The following is a 17,151-nucleotide window of genomic DNA, read 5'->3' as shown; positions in this document are numbered from 1 at the left end:
CCTCCCTCCGCCGCCGCCTCTCCCCGCCCTTCGCCTCGCTGCACGCCGCTGTCGGAGCCGCGCGTCACTCGGGCTCCAGCCCCGCCGCAGACATGGCGACGCTGACAGCGGTCCAGCCGCTCACGCTGGACCGAGGTAAGCGCCGCGCCCGCCCGCGCAGCCCCTCGCTCCGCGTCCCTCCGGCTTCCCCGCGGAGCCCCGGCGTGCGGGGCCGGCGGGCCCCAGCGGGCGGCGGGGAGGGCGGGGAAGGGAGGCGGCTGCCCGCCGAGCCCGGCTCGCGGGCGGCAGGGCTGGAAAGGGAGAGCGCGTAACTTCGCGCGGGGGGCGGCGGAGGGGGCTGCTGCGGGGGGCGGGCGCTGGTCTGGCGGCGCCTTCGCTTCCCCCGCAGCCTCTGGAAGTTCAGAGTTGTGCTTTCGGGGAAACGGCGTTCGTTTTCAGGTGCAGAGTGCTGTGTTTTGGGGGTTGGTCGATGCAGGGAAGGGAATGGCGAGGGCAGTTTCTCTAAGCTGTTTTATGTAGTAAGATTATTACTGTGTGTCTAGGTGTTCCAGTGGATAAGTACCTGGTGCAGACATAGAGAGCAGTCTTGATGCTTCCCCGGCTTTGAGACTGGGTCACTAACCTGGAGGAGGTAACATGAGAGGGTGCTGAGACCTGGAGGTTGTGTTAAAACTCAACTTTYGCCTCCAGGTTGTAAAAAATTGGACCTCTCACTGAAAAATGCATGTGTGCCCCAAATAAGGCTCTGCAGGAATGTTACGTTTCTGCGGGTTACCGAGGAGAATAACCTACCACCACAATTTGTTTTGCTTCTTTGGCTCCATGAATTAAAGAGGTCAAGCAGCTCCCGATAGTGTTCTGAATTGCTGGGGCGTCTTTCTTCCTAACTTGCATCTAGAGGTTCCTAGCATGTATAGATCTTGTACTTCTGAAAGCATGATATAGGCCAGTGCYTTGTGTTTTAAAGCGTTCTTTCTGGAGGATTAAGATGGGCTCTCAAAATAAGATACGGAATCCTTATTGCTGGGGATGCTGCGCAAAAGAAACCTGGTGAGCTCGACAGCAAAATGATAGAGGAGATACAGGCAACTTTACTGGAACCTATGAGCAAAGCACCTTGTAAAATACTCTAAATACAGCTTGCTAGATAGATTTGTTTAAATTCAAGCATTACTAGAAAAGGAACAACAAAAGTTGTTATTACCGCAATAACAAAGTGTCAGCACGCACTTTAAACTGCTCAGCAATCCACTCTGTAATCTACAGTTTCATCCTAATRCTGTTTGCAGTAAGCAGGACAAATCTATTTCCTGGCAAAGGGTTGAACAGATGGCAATCCATTAGGAAACCTGGCTTTTCAAAGAAAAGTATTACTATTTCAGAATTACACATTCCTTTTCATCACTAAGACTAAGCTTTAAAAAAGCCACAATACACAAAATGCAAATTAGTCCCAATTTAAGTGTAAGCATCTGTTGTCCAGGATATGCCTAACCATTTGGTGGGGGCGCCAACATTACAATCTCCCTGGTTGTCAGCCAGGGTTGATATTAGTATGAGAGTGATACAACATTACATGGTGATAGGATATGACGTGCAAAAGGAAAATATAGACAAGAAGTAATGTATTTTTTAATACTGCACCTGATCTTCAGAAGGCCACTTTGTCAGAGGGATACATTTCATCACCCATCACATGTTGCTGCTACATCAGCTGGAGAGGGTGGACTGACATCCCAGAAGCAATTTTTCCAGATACTTCCTCTGTAGTCTTTCTCTCACAGCCATGGAAGAAGGAAAGTGCTGTGTTGTGGGATTTTCCACATTTCCATTGATTGCTTTTATTAAAGCAGATGCAGAAATGTGTATGGACTCTATGCTTTGCACAGCTTTGGTATGATCTAGGCAAAGCTCTGAGAAGTCGTGTAGACTTGGTATCCACTTCACCATGTCCCACAGAATGCTCAATGCAGCAAGAACGTAAAGTGCATTCCGTGAAAGGATGTAGTAATCACCTGGCATTGCTGAGGGAGTTGTTTCTTGAGCTCTGGCCAGGACGTGTTCTTCTGCATTTCCACCTGCTAAGTGGTCACACATGAATGGTAAAAAGTTCTGTAGATACATAGATCAGAAATCTGAATTGCATTTTTACATAGTCTTATCATGGACAAAATGTATATAGCGTGTTCTACTGTGGCGATAGGAGCTTTCTTGAGTTCTGACATAAATGGAATTTGAAATATGTATGTTAAAATTAATTACCATTTAAAGGTGAAGGGCATGTTATGTGTGAATGATTGAAAGCCAATTACATTCTGGAAGATTACTTCAGTCCAAAGCACAGGAATTAATTTCCTTAATTCCTGTCATCATGCGCCTCTCTACCTGCAGAAATGTGTGCAAGTTCCATTAGGGCTTTTTAATATGTGGAACAAGTGCACAAAATAATAGAAATTTTAATCACTTAAAATTTAATCTCAAAGGCTTTTGCCTGACCTTTGCATGGTGCTCTGCTGGGAGGAAGGGAAGGAATCAGTAACTGTTTGAGGGGGAATATGTAAGGCAATAGAGTGATACATCGATACCTCTTAGGGTTGTTAGGCTGGATGGTCACAGTGTTTAAGAGCTTGAGACGGGGAAGAACGCTGTGCTTCTTCCCACAGCCATGCAAGTCTTTTCCCTAAAATGTGTGCACCCTATACTATCTTTATTGCAAAAAAACTTATATCCTGAATCAATACCACCACATCAGTAAATTCCAATGCCCTTCAGCACAGAGTGTGAGATTTTTTAGGCTGACTCAGGAATGATTTTAGAGATTTTGAAAACTATACCTTGTTTCAAATCAAGACAAAAAGTTACAGTACTGTGATTCATAAAATGACAAGCAAAAGAAATCTTAAAGTGCCAGAACTATTTTCTTTCTTTTTACTTCTTCCACAAGTTTTCTCTTAATAAGAACTTTATTGACATTGATTTTTCTTATAGACAGCTTTGGTTTTGGTTAACTGGCATTTTCCAACTGTATTTATGATATTTGTATTCATGTCCTACTTGTATCTTGCAACCCATTATTCTGTTTGCTGGCCTGGCAGCATTGCCTTTTCCTTTCCTCTCAACGTCTTTCATGTTCCACATATGCAAACTTCTACCTACCCCATGAACAGCAGTTCCTGCCTTTCTCTTTACTCCCCATAACCCCAGGATTCCCTCATGTGCTATGTCCCATTGCCCAGCTCTTCACAAATACTCAGCACAGTTAATTACATTAGTCCTTGCATTTCCTGTAGCCTTTATTCATTTTTACTGTTGAACAACCTAATTTCCTCATCCAGTGCTCGGTTCCTCTGCTTTCCCAACACTCTTGCTACCTTACCAGCTTCGTATTGCCACACATGCTGTATCTTCTACTCATACTGCAGCAATGTTCTGCTCTTCAAATGCTCTGTCATCTGTTCCAACCATCTTAACTTCAARGTTCTCTAAGGACCTCTCGTGAACTCTTGGGTATCACCAGATATGCATTGTGAGCAATTAGAAACTTGCTGCAGGCGTGAAGAGCTTAAAGGGTGTGTTAGCACAGGCTGATGGAAGCATTTTCTGCAAATACCATTATGCTCTCAGGAATGTATTGGGAGGTTCATTGCAGTAGATTTCAGTGCTTCCCTTGGCAACCATTTTAGGAGTGGTCATGTGAAGTCATGTACTTTGAAGCACTTTCTAGCTATGTGTAATAGATATTCCACTTTATCTGAACTTCGTTATTGTGCTGAACATCTGGCAATTTTTTCATAAAGCTTACCTTACTTTAAATTTTACTTGTACTCTTCCTTCTGAAGATGAAAATCTGCTCTGAAAGTAAATGAACCATTCATTTACTCAGATCACTGAAAAACATCTGCCCCTCTTTCTTTTTGCATAGGACCAGGAGAAAGTAGCAGTTTATAAAAGAGCACTTTTCAAAAGTTCCTCTTGTTTTTGAAGGTATTAGATTAGACTGTGCTAAAACCATCTCAAGATTACGAGTCAGAAAGTATCTTCCTAGCCTGTGAAGGAGAGGCTTGACCATCTTTTATTAATAACTCATGTCTAAGTACTTTTTGCCTTGTATGTAGTTATTAATCATGCCACTGATGGTTACATTCATGTGCTTGAAGAGAAAATATCTTTGAATTGACTGAATATACAGTGCTGATATCGTAGTGCTTGCAAATCTTCACAGCAAGGTTAGAGCTGTTGGATATACAGGMGGCAGATAGGGAACAATGTGAGATGGCTTTAGTTTAAGGTCACTCAGATCACTAAAATAAACCAAAAATATTGACAACAGAATCTCTCTTGCTTTCAAATCTGTCCTAGGAACCAGAAAGACTTCTTGCTGCTGAGCTAATGCATAACTAATCTCTGTTGATTCTTTATGAATTCAATCGAATAACTGTCTGAAGGAATGAGTGTGCCAAAACTTACTGAAAATCTCTTATACAGCACTGTGTTCAGTGACGGTAAATAATAATAAGAACATGCGTGGACTTACCATCTGCTCTTAGAGGTGGTAGACATACTCTATCAAATACGATACTGGAGGACTGCTGACCATTAATGTACATTGCTACTTGCCAGAGTATTCTTTCTTCCTTTCTTTTCTTGTCTTCATTTCATTGGTTTTGTCATTATATTCTCATAGCTTACATGAGTGAGGACTTTTTCCCTGTCTTTGCCCAGATGTGTATATAATAGAAATTGTATTCAATATAGGTTGCTCTGAACTGTGCATATATTAATACAATATATATTGTCTCAGAAAATATACATAAAGCACTGATCAGGGAGAGAAAGTCCGATTCATAGAGTGTGAATATACTTCTTGACAGAGGTGTGGAATAAGGCCAAATATCTTTTACACTGCAGTTAAATTCTTCAAAACGGTGTTAAGCGGTTATGCTGCTCCCTTGCATGACAAAGTGTATCTAACTGTCGTAGAGATTTTTTGTATTGCTCTTCAGCCTACCATGTTAAGATAGTAAAAATACTCCTGCAAGTGCCACACACTTTAAATTTAACATTTCTCTGTATGATATGCCCACTGATGACATATAAATAACCAAATTCATTCTTCCAAGAGAAAAAAAGGCCCTTATTTGAATTTGCAGGAACAGAAAATGTGACAATTGTGGTCACAGATTGAAATGTATTTTTTTTGTTTTGTATCACTGTGTTAATATTTATCTCATTTTTAATTGTATTTTGATGAGGAGATGGATTAAAATCAGTGGATTGAGTTAGTGATTTATGAGTTATGAATAAGTATGTTTTCTGAAGATGTATGCAATTTAAATGCTCATTAGTTAAGTATGTAGTTTAGTAGTATCTCCTGTAGCCCTTTAGCTCGGATAAGAGGAAATAGCTACCTAGATGTCGTCTTTGAATGTTATGAGTGATGTAAAAATATGATTTGAAAAGTTAAATGCGTATATGCAACTTTTAAATATCTCTGGCAGTACAAGCATCAATTGAAAGAGGTGTTGAGATGTATGACTAAGAGGAGTTGTGTAAAAAGCTGGAAGTTAGGTAAGGTTCCCTCTGACATATATCAGCTTGGCAAGMTTTGCTATCATAGAAATGACTCTGTCCTCCTGCCCAAAGCAGCTCATGATGTTACAGAAATGGCAACYGAGCTTGGTCATTGCACAGCAAATGAAAATAACTGAAAGCTCGTTGTATCATCTTCAATGTGCACCAGGCACAACTGACCTCTGGCTCTGCCTTTCTTCATCATGGTGTGCCTTTGTGGTTCACACCATCCAAACAAATGGAAAGGTCTTAAAATTTTTTAGTGTCATTTTTTTTAACATTGTCACTTTTGTGCGGTAAGGAGGTGCATATCTTAAATTTCCAGTCAGGTTTACTGTAGAAACCCAAAATCGATTATACAGTGTATCTCTGCAGAAACTTYGTTCACGGTAAGGAAATGTTTATGAAACAACCGTTTGCCGAAACAAGGCAAACAGTGCCCATGGTTAACGGTGCCTCTGCAGGGAGCCGGCATTCCTCTTCGTCTGTCAAGCTCAAAACAATTCTTTTGAAATATTAGCAATGAAAAATATATTTTAGCCTATCTGAATTTATCCTGTATAGAACAAGGAGGCAAACTGGACTTGCACGTATATATTCTGCTTCTTATTCTTCAAAAGCAATTTACTCCTGAAACTTGATGGAGTAGATGGAGTCTTTGACAAGACTGAGCAGGTGCAGTATTCACTATTTGAAACAAGTTGCAAGAGTGTTAATAATTAGGAAACATAAGGGTTGCTATTTTCCCATATAGCAAAAATATACTCTCTATCTGCAGATAGTGTTAAAAGGAAAGGATTTGTTTTGTAAATAACATGCCTGTACTGGATCTTGAAAACTTCAGTTTTGCACTGATGTCCATGAGACATTTGTGTAACTAAAGAAAAAAAGGATTAGCCTCTTAATATAACTGCAGGTAAACAATTTTCTTAACTCCATCCTGTCACCTGAGTTGGACCCCTCTAATGAAGTTATCAGACAAAAAAATAAAAAAGTGACAGATTAATGAAGCAATCCATTTTGTGCAGAGGGTGGCTGTCCTTTCAGTTGCCTGTTTCTTAAGACATGCATGCACGTCTCTCCTTAACACGGGTGAGATTCATGCAAGCGCAAAATGATAAGTAGACAACCAAAAGCTTGTTTTTGTAACTGAGATACAAAGGGATGCTCTTGGAAGTAGTGCACTAGGATTGGAAATTTGAATTAAGTAGAACGATTGATTTTAGCCACRTGATTAATTAGAAACATGATTAATTAGAAGCTGAGGATTTAAGAGAAAACCAAGCAAAGGCAAATAGGGTTTTGAAACCACTTAACTGACAATTCGTAAATCTGTCTTCCCTCATGTACAGTTAATTTGTTTCACATGATAAATTTCATACACATTTGGCTTTTTAAAAATAAAACTTACTAATGTGCTGTAAAGTGTACATGTTGGTATAAATCCAGGCATTTTCAAGGTTAAATCTTAACCTTGCTTAATCTTCTTTTGAGATATTTGCTGGAGATTCAGCCTCTGAATGAGAAATATTTAGCTGTTAATTCTCTATTCAGATCAGAAGATTTGAGCCAGAAATACATGTTGATGTGTTAACACTGTTTTTCTGAGGATTTAAACCACARGTTCAGATCTTAGATTTGTTACATACGGGGGAGATGTAGGTACATATTTGAACTGGAATCCAAAACAGAATGATTAAAAGAAACAAACTTCTCAAATGTAATTCTGCTAAATTACCAAGAAATGCRTACTACTACTCATATTTAGTTGTTTATTACCTTAGTGTCACTCTGTAAATAATCCTAAAGAAAAGAGAAAAAACATTGATTAGAAAACTCAGTTTCCAGAAGAGATCAGAGAAGGATGGTACTCTGTTACTTAAAATATGGAACAATGAGCCATCCACAAATAACCAGAGTATCAAAGCATTGATTTTAATTGTGTCTGTATAAATATGGATGATTGTATAAGGAAGAATATTGTTCTTTCTTTATTTCTTCTGAACAAAAATTTCATTTTTACTAGTTCTTTTTAAGGGAAGCCTAATCCTCCACATCCACTAACCCTTTAGTTTTATTTTTAACCGTATTTTCTGAAAAAAAAAATCCTAGACCTTAAGGTATGAATCCYTCTGCAATCAGTTAAGCGCTGCTTAACTGCACTTGAATGCACTCGAAACAGATTAGATGGATGACCATGACCTAAATTAGACCATCAAAAACAGTTTTAACCTTCAGAAATTTATGTACTGACATCTCTTCACTTTTCAATAGATAAAGAAGAAGTGTTTTTGTCAATTGCTACTTTCTTCATCAGCACAGATATAAAAGATAATATGCTGTATTCTTTGTTACGCAGAGCCAGGCTACAGAAACTTTTTCAGGGCGTGATGATGATGTAAAAAACTATGCATCTGTGGAAACAATCTGTGGAAAAAGAGGTTGTTTTACATGTATGTCTTACTCTGTAGCCTGATAGCCTTGTAACACAGGCTATGGAATTGATACTAATGTATTCAATACGTTTTGCTTCCTGATAGTGAAACCGTTTCAAAATAAACCAGATGAGTGTGCTCCTCACATCTGAGGTAGATAGATACCTTGTGAAATCGGACTGCGGCTTGAGATGAGTCCCATTCCCCCTGCTCCTATTCTCAGCATCATTCAACATAGAGGACACCAAGCAAGAGCATTGCAAGGTTACAGTGAGCTCTATTTGTTAMAGGGATTTTTCTGTTTCAAACTTCTGTTCATGAGTTGCCGCAGCAGTTCAAGATAGTCATTTTTTTCCCCCAAAGTTCATATTAATAGAAGAAAGGCTCTACTTTTAATTAAGTTTCAAAGTGGATAGTTAACTGTGGTCAGTTATTGAGATCCACCAGCAACTTATCTGAACTGTCTATTTTGCAGGGATGTATTAACAAAAAAGTTTTTTTACATTGCCTTTTTCTCACCATTGCAGCTTTATGCATACATACCTTCAAAGGACAGGTTTTTGCATTCCTGAGAAATGACTAGTACATAGTCAGCCACCAGMCAGACTCAATCTACAGAAAGTAATGTCCTTAAAACAACTATAATTGAGGAGAGAATCTGCCTGAGCCTACAGAAAATGTTGTATTAGGTATGTGTACATAATGATTGCATCGCATCCATTGTTTTACACAAATGCCATCTTTTCTGTATTCTCTTGCGTGGGCCTCACACCACCTAGAAAACCAGAAGATAAAATCGTGATGCTAGATTTAAAGTGACAATTTGTATTGTAACTATGTGCAATTGCCATTAGCCCACAGCTGTCCTTTCTCATCTTTCTGGTATGAAAAGAAAAAGCTTTAAGATTAAGATTTGCCAGAGAGATGAGAACAGGAGCAGGCAGCAGGAGACTCTAGTAATGACATATGAGCAGAGAAGAAAGTGAGAGTTACTGCTTTGGCTCARACATGATGCCTGTTGAGAAGAATTAGCATCCCTAAGTTGACCTGTTGACACCTGTTGGTGCCTTTTTTTCCCTCTTTTTGTTTTCTTCCCTGCCAACAAAAATCTGTCTGATGCAAACTAAAAACACACACTGAAAGTATCAGTGTAGAAAATGCATGTGATTGCTCGTATGGGCAATACTTCTTGTTTTGTGATCTGCATATAGAACACACATGTAAGTGCCTTTGCTTTGCAAGGGGAAGGAGAGACTGTTGGTCTTCATCCTGTTTGTTCAACCGTATTCATGATAATTCTTTTTATTTTCTGCTTCTCTAACTTAGTAAAATTTTGAATTTGTGATTTATTTTAATGTTTTTCTTTGTAGATTTGTAGTTTAAAATACAAAAGCTGCRTTCTATTCGGCAAGTAAGATCCTTAGGGTATGTTAATGCATCARCCTTTTTCCTTTTAATCTAGGCTCAGAACCTGTAAAGTGTTTAAGTTTGCAGCTTCAGCAAGGTGTATAGGGTACTTTKGTCTAGTGTTTAAAGCAGCTTCATTCTTCAGCATGATTAGCAGTTTTTGCTGAAGTGGAAACTATGCTACAAGAGCAAGTAATGTTGGGATCAGGAGACAGACAAGTTTTAGAGACTRGCAGAGAGTTATCAAGGCTTCTGTCTACAGGATATCCATGGCTACAGGAGGCAGTGTACAGTTACCTTGGTTTCATGTACTCAGCTTGTAGGAACTTACTTCATTGAAGCCAGTTTATTCACCACCCAAATTTCTCACACTATTCTTGTCAAATGTGACTGTTCTGAAGTACGGTGTCTCCTGGACAACAAGGAGGTAAACTTGTGTTAGTCATTCAATATTTATCTGGACAGTAAGAGTGGGTTTCATCTGACCAGTGCAGATATATAATATGTAGGATGTAGCCATTTACATCTGAGTTAATCATCTAGTCTCCCTTTATAGTCAGCCAAGAGAACAGGCACTCCCAGAGTGTGATTCATCTCATCTAAAATAGGTCAGATGAACTGTAGCCTGAAAGCGTCTGTTTTTGTTCATTGACTGTAAAGGCAGCAGCCTAGGGTAAGTAGCTGCAGTGTGGATATCTACATCAAGAAGTGTGGTGAGATGAATCCCTATGACAAGATGAATCAGAGTGCTTTATATGGATATTCTTTGYTATATTTATTTGTGTTTTCATAGTAATGTTTAACTACAGGAGTATAGAGTGATACTTCATTAAATCCATAACTGCTACTCATATCATTTAAACTAGAAAATGAAAGTATTGATATTATTATTCTTGCTATAATTAATTTGAATAAAATTCACAGATATACACTCTGAAGTGTTGAATAATATTGCTGTATTCTAGCAGCTTAGCTCATTTCTCCCTGTACATCACWGAGTCTGATTCACCATGGTTAAGTATACCTTTACACTTTCTGATTAGCATGAAATTTTATGCAAGACAGCCATATCAAGATAAAGGGCCAGAAGAGGCTGCTCTCTGCCTTGACTTTTCTGAACTCTCCTGATGAAATTAGATAAATATATTAAATTAACAGAAGAGCTATTGTCTTTCAGGAGAGTACTACTGTTGGTAAGGAACCAAAGAGATGAGTGAAAGCATGTTGGACAATCTGGTATTAGACTTGGGCAGGGAGTGTCGTGCAATACAAAGCAGCAAATGGCAGCAGAGCTCTAGTAGTACAGAGAATTTTCAAAAAGTTCACACTGAAAATCTTTCAAAGCTTGTGCTTTAATGAAAAAGTCACACAGATTAAGAGTTTGATACGATGTTGATATGATAGAGTTACTGGCTATGAATTGTGAATGAACTCTGTTAATCACTACAGAATCTTAATTGCCCAGCCATTGATTACCTGCTGTTATTTAATTGCTAAATTAAGATTGCTAAATATAATAAAGTATCCTGTGCTGGCTTTGATCATTATGATAAAAACTGACAGAATAATATTAAGAAGTCTGGAATGTATTCACGTGAACTGTAAAGAAATAAACCTGAAGAAAAGCATAGAGGAATAAGAAACTACTGAGAGGAATAAGGAGCTGTTATGTCTCACAAATTCTTCATTTTCAGCCTGATTAAAGGTCTTCAGGCACAACTGAACAGAGAATGAAAATTGACAGGATTATTTTACGTAATGACCTGGTGAACCTAGAGAATATTTTAGAGACTTACTGAATAACCTTGCTGTCATTTATAGTAATGTTCTACTTCTTCAAGTASCAAGGGATGGTGTTTATTCAACACATGCACTTTTCCTAATAACTGATATACTAATTCAGTTTTACCTCAGTGAACTTCTCCGAAGTTAACATGAGTSAGGCAGTAGAAAGACCTCAGAAAGATGAAAAGCCTCTTCTCTTTAATAAGTTTTTTAATAAACAAGTGATCACCATATTTTCGTTTTGGGAAGAACCCAACAATATGATACCAGGGTAGTTATTGTAGTACAGAAAAACTATGTTTCTGAGTAATTACTATTTGAACCCAAATAGTATTAAAAAGCATTGTAGTTGCTATTTAAGCTGTCTCTTAAATCAGAGGATAAAATATTTATTTTAAGGACTGAAACCAACAGTTAACTCTTTCTCAGACTAGCTCAAGAGAGGTGGATTAGATGCTAGTAGATATGCAATAGTTTTCATCTTTCTCAGTGTAAAAAATGCAAATATATTCCTTTTCAAGAGTTATTCTGATAATAAATATGAAGCAGTTAACATGCTAAAATCATTTTCTGTATTTATTAATAACTTTTAACCTATTTGACTAAATTGAAATGAACTTAAACACTGCCCAAAATTTACCATAACAAAACCATAGACCTTCATGAAGTGCTAGATCCTACTCGCTTATAACAGGATTTTGAAAGAACCATTAAATTCTGACCGGCCAGCATTTCTTTTGTAATCTATGGTTTCATAATTTGCTTTGGAGTTTTAAACTTCAAAGTTTACAGCAACTAGTTGCTGAATTGCAAAATATTAGGAATAGCATTTATTTTTCAAAATAGCAAGCAAATTAAGTACGCATCAGTACACATTGTATATTGTGAGGTATTTGAAAACAAATCATCAAGCGAAGACAATATGTAATAACAGAACAAAGGGATAAAGAACAAAGAGATAACTAAGCAAGATGACCTTTCTTTTTAGTTATACTGTGCTGTATGGCTGTGTATACATAATTCTATTTCATTTAGCATGTGAATGTTCCAGTTTTATYGCAGCATGGTATCTTGCTAGTTCTATGTTTGAGTAATTTCTCTCCTTCTTAAGCTTTGTAGAGTAACCTCCTGCTTATATTCCCACTAAGAATGCAAACAAAAATGCATTGAAATACAAATACAAAAAGAACACTTGAAATAAGATTTTTTTTTCTGAAAGCCATGCTTTTTTTTTTTTTTTTTTTTTTTTTTTGCTGAACACGTTCAGTAAAAGGTATTCTGCCTGTTGCCCCCTGCCTTTTCTATGTTTCACTGATAACGTGGCCCACCATGCTGAAACATTATTATTTCCTGAAATGCTATAGGCAAGCATGACAATGAAAAGACAAGAAGGGAAGGGAATGTTAAACAGAATGTGAGAGGAAGAAATTGTGTAGATGTATGAAATCAAAAGAAAGTGGTAAAAGGTAAAAAGTGTGATTAGAGTGGTATGTATTAAGGAGAAAAACAAGTGCATACTCCTTTAAATTTTGCACATCGTAGAATAGAGAAGGRATAACTCTATCCTCATCTTCACCCAAAAGTCCCACTAATGTRTGTGGGATACGAATATGAGAAATGAGGATAGATTTCAGTAACAGTAGCATGAGTTTAATGTTAATATAATGGAGTTCATTTGTAGAAAGTGTAAGTTTGGGAAAAGAAATTTTGTTTAAAAAAATCTTTGGCTAAAGGAAAGAAAAATCAGAAATAAAGAGAGATTACTATGTTTATTTTCCTTAACTACATCTAACTTAAATACTTTTAACATCATTCTAGGATTATTTTATAAGTGTGTGTATATGTGTGTGTATGTACATACATACACACAAAACTTTAAGAATTTGCACTTTTCACTGTATGTAAGAAAATAATATTTAAGAACAATTCCTTGGTGGTAATTTCTACAAACAGATTAATTAATACCRTTTCACAATCAAAGGAGCATTTGAGGCAAAGAAAAATATCCCAGCAGAGGATGACTAGTCCCTCTGAAATACATGAAAGTACTCTAATTGGCTTACAGGGGTGGATTCCCTGCTATATGCTGGTTTTTTTCAATTTAACTTTGGAATCTTTCTTGTTGCCAGTCACATCACTTCTTTGTGCAAGCACTTACTTCAGTTTTAGCTGGAATTCACCTTGTGTAAATGGTCACCTAAATTCTTCTGCATTGATATAGTTCACTTTTTAACCTGACCAAAGACAATTGTTCATTCAAGGCATTTTTAGTTTGCTCAGAATCTTCTTTGTTCCATACAAACAGCTATATTTTGTTCCTGAGAAAACATCAGCTTGTAACAAACAGCTTTGACCCTGAACACGTTTTCTGTTCATTCTGTAATTTTATCCCATGGTGCTCTTTATTATTCCATATTCTGYCTACTGTGAGCAATATCCCACAAGTCATTGCCAAATTGGGTCAAGCTATGGGCATAATTGTGACAAGAGAAAGAAATCTTTGAAAGAATCCACCTATTGTTAGCAGATATGATAGGAGAATAATAAATCAAAGCAAGAACTTGCATAACATCACTCATGCATGTTAGCATATTGAATAAGTATGAAAATGTGGAAAATTAGAATGTTCTTGGGCTATTCTGAATTTTGTTTACAGCAARCCACTTAATCACAAAACTAAGTAGTCTGGTTTTAGCAAATGACAATTTAGTACCCAGTTTTGCACATGAATCTACATACTAAACTCCCATTGATTTCATGCCAGACTTCTGGAATAGAATATGAATTTACCATGTGTATCATAACAGTCTTCACTTCAGAAGCAATTAATTATCCCCTAGAGTCTGATGCATGCCTTAGGGAAATATTTAGATCTGTACTTAATTCTTTCTGATGGATGAATCTACCTAAAATTATCTATGATCCTTTCCAGATCAGAAGTAGATTTTTTAATCAGGACAAATCTTTCATTGAATATACTTCAGTTCAGGAAAACAGCTAAGGAGAAAAGCTTCACAGAATTTACRGATATGGAGATGAAATTCCTAGATAACTGTAAAGCAGTAACCACTCTGTCRTCTTTTGCACTGACCTTCTACAAAAGACAATTGGTGATAGGGAAAGACAGTTTTAAACTTGTCTGAACAATCGCCTGTTTAATTTAGAGTATCTGAACATCTATCACATATCACATTAATTTCAGAAGCCTCAACCAATGTGTTGTGGTAGACTGTTGAAGATTCCTCAGAAGAAAYCTAACTTTGTGCTGACATATCAGTTTATACCAACTGGTACTAATGACGAGGAAATGTGAGTTTACCTTTAAGTAACTGCTAATCCTTCTTGCTTGGGTGGAAGATAAAACCTTTATAAAAGAAATTCCAAGATAAATGATTAGATAGTTTTGTTTTGAGTTCACCATGACCTTACTTTTACCAAGAACATAAAAAAATGTATTTGCCTATTGCATCGTATTTTACTTAATGTATCACCACTCCTTTGCAAGCTGTTCTTGCTGAAGTGTCTACTTACMCCTTCTTACCTAAATCTCAAAACTACCCTCTTTGACCTGTTAGCTGCGGTGGCATTCTTCTTTCTAAAATATCATTCTCCCTTGGTTTCCATAACTTTATTCTTTCCCATGTATCTTCTTGGTTTTCTGATCATCACTTTAGTAAGTGCTTTACGAGGATCTTCCTTGATACACCTCCACATMATCTCTTTTCTTTCTATTTGAAGTACACCTTCAGCTACTCTATATACACAACTCGCTTCTACTTMATTAATCCAGACTTTCTCTTTCCCATCTCACCAAGGTCTCTGACTGTCAGATGATCCCATATGAAGAACTTCAGGTATACGCCTTTACTAGCAGGTAGTGAGGAGTGGAGAAATAAGAGCACATCAGCAAAGCAAAACRAGTGGTACTGAGAACATTATGTGCATTGTGTGGTGGGAAGAGGGATTATTTCAGATTAACTTTGATCCAATAACATGGACTGGATGCCCGTTAGCAGTTGAAGCACATTACACACACCCTTGGAGTGCATGTGTAGGGTTAGTTTCCACTAAAAGGAGTCCATCCAGGTCATGACCTCCAAGACTGTGATGCAAACCAAAGCTCAGTAAGTGGAAACAGTTGGGAGATTTTCTTCCAAAGCATGCTTGTGGTGTGAACTAAAATATAAATGCACTACTAACTGTCATCTTAAGTGCACGTAACTAAAATAGAGCTCTTCATCCTTAATGTCTGTTCCATTACTTCTTTCCCTGGYGTCCCCTTTTGGAGTGTGGACTTACTCAAAGATCCAGCAAATTCATCTCTCRGCTCTCGTAACTTTGAATCTTAATTATTCAGCTTACCCTTCTTTGGCTTTAGACGTGATCTTCCTTCACTCATAGCCACCCAAAATACTTTTTCAAGCTCCTTCTTCAAACTTCTAGAGCATGTCAACCCTTCTCTTGAATTATAAAGCTGTTATTTGGATAGTTTCTCCATATCCTATTAAACCTAAACTGCTGATCTTCATTTTCAAAATCCTTCACAACTTGTCTACACAATATTTATCATTTTTCATTCAGTAGTTATTTCTCACATCACTCTTTGKCTATCACCTTTAAAGTTTTCAAAGGAATACTGCATACTTTCTGCCATGCTGCCTCTCACATTTAGAGTTGTCTTTTGACAGATGGCTGTAAAAAAGCTTGAGATTTATTTGGATGTTATTTTACTATGGCATAACCTATCAGGCTGGCTAGCATGGTCCTATTATCTTTTTGAGCTTCCCTGACTCTTTTAACTTAAATTGTAAGCTCTTTSAGGTGTCATCTTCTCATTTCCTAGCACGAATGCAGGTGGATAATAATTATTTTGTTATAAATACAAATATATATTATGCTTTTGTTTCTATTGCAGGTCATTTATATCATCTTTTTTCCATTTCCAGAAAGCKTCTCATGTCTTGGTTATATAATACACCTGGTCAGTATAGCTCAACAGCAAGCCAAGGATTGTAAGAACTGTTTCAATTAGCATAATCTCCCAGTCACAAACATTACAATCTTGTCATTGGAAAGTAGGGTTATACAAGGTTACTTCTACTCATTATAGTCTTTCTGGTGTTGTATGGTTGAAGGGTGGTATCATATTTCTTTTTAGTGCAGTTAAGTCGTAGGGTTAAAATGCCTCAAATATTGTTTTATCATTTAGTCACTAAGATGCAGACCTATTTTTAGTGGAGTAGTATAATTGGCCAGTAGTGACTCTGATAGATACACAAAATACACTAGARTATGTGAGAACAACCACACAGTCAAGACAACAGCTTTGCCAGGTTCAAYGATATCAGCAAATTTACAGGAAAGTTGCAATGGTAGCGTTAAATGACATAGCAGGAGACGACCATGTGTTAAACTCTTACCATTCTGAGAATGAACTAGGATGTATCTTGCTCAGTTCGCTCTTGCAAGCAAGTCAGTGCCTCCCTTGCTTGACCTGGCTAGTCTGCATAAAGTTGATCTTGAAACAGTCCAGTATTTTTTGTGCCCCTGTGTTCCCTAGCCATAAGAGGTCATCAGACATCTCCTGTTTTCTTTTTCTTTTTAATTTTTTTATGTACATATCTTAGCAATAACATAGGAACTAGTGTTGCATCTTTTTACAGATCAAAAATGTTGTGAGCATGAGATTATGGGCTGTATTCAACTGGACCTGATTCACGTTCACCACTCACAATGGGTACTCACTTCAGCCCTCTCAACTACTCTTCAGAGACACGTAGATCTTACCTTTGACAATATACAGGTGCTTAAGGACAATTTAGGCCGCTRAAGTACTGCTCCATGCATTCATGTGTTTCCCTGTGTTATACAGGATTTATGCAGCACATCAGGAAATTTAACTTGGGTCTCCAGAGGCCTAGACAAGAGCCTTACACACTTCCTCTTCTCTATC

The 17,151-nt window shown here is 37.5% G+C and overlaps 1 protein-coding gene across 2 annotated transcripts in view; it reads left to right on the top strand.

The window, feature by feature from the left end:
* Positions 1–19: 19 nt before the first annotated feature.
* The window catches only part of LIN7A (lin-7 cell polarity scaffold A), a 47,416-nt gene continuing 30,284 nt past the window's right edge, over positions 20–17,151 (top strand). Inside the window, exon 1 of one of the 2 annotated variants that reach the window (XM_085307649.1) lies at positions 20–135. In XM_085307649.1, the coding sequence (XP_085163775.1) occupies positions 93–135 (43 nt within the window). In that variant the 5' untranslated portion in view covers positions 20–92. The remainder of the gene's footprint in view (positions 136–17,151) is intronic. The other variant, XM_085307648.1, reaches the window with a different exon arrangement.

Source organism: Rhea americana, unplaced genomic scaffold, assembly GCF_003343005.1.
Source record: "Rhea americana isolate MKP2758 unplaced genomic scaffold, rheAme1 scaffold_260, whole genome shotgun sequence".
Lineage (NCBI taxonomy): Eukaryota > Metazoa > Chordata > Aves > Rheiformes > Rheidae > Rhea > Rhea americana.
The sequence above is the reverse complement of the archived record's forward strand: the minus strand, read 5'-3'. Positions and strand labels throughout refer to the sequence as shown.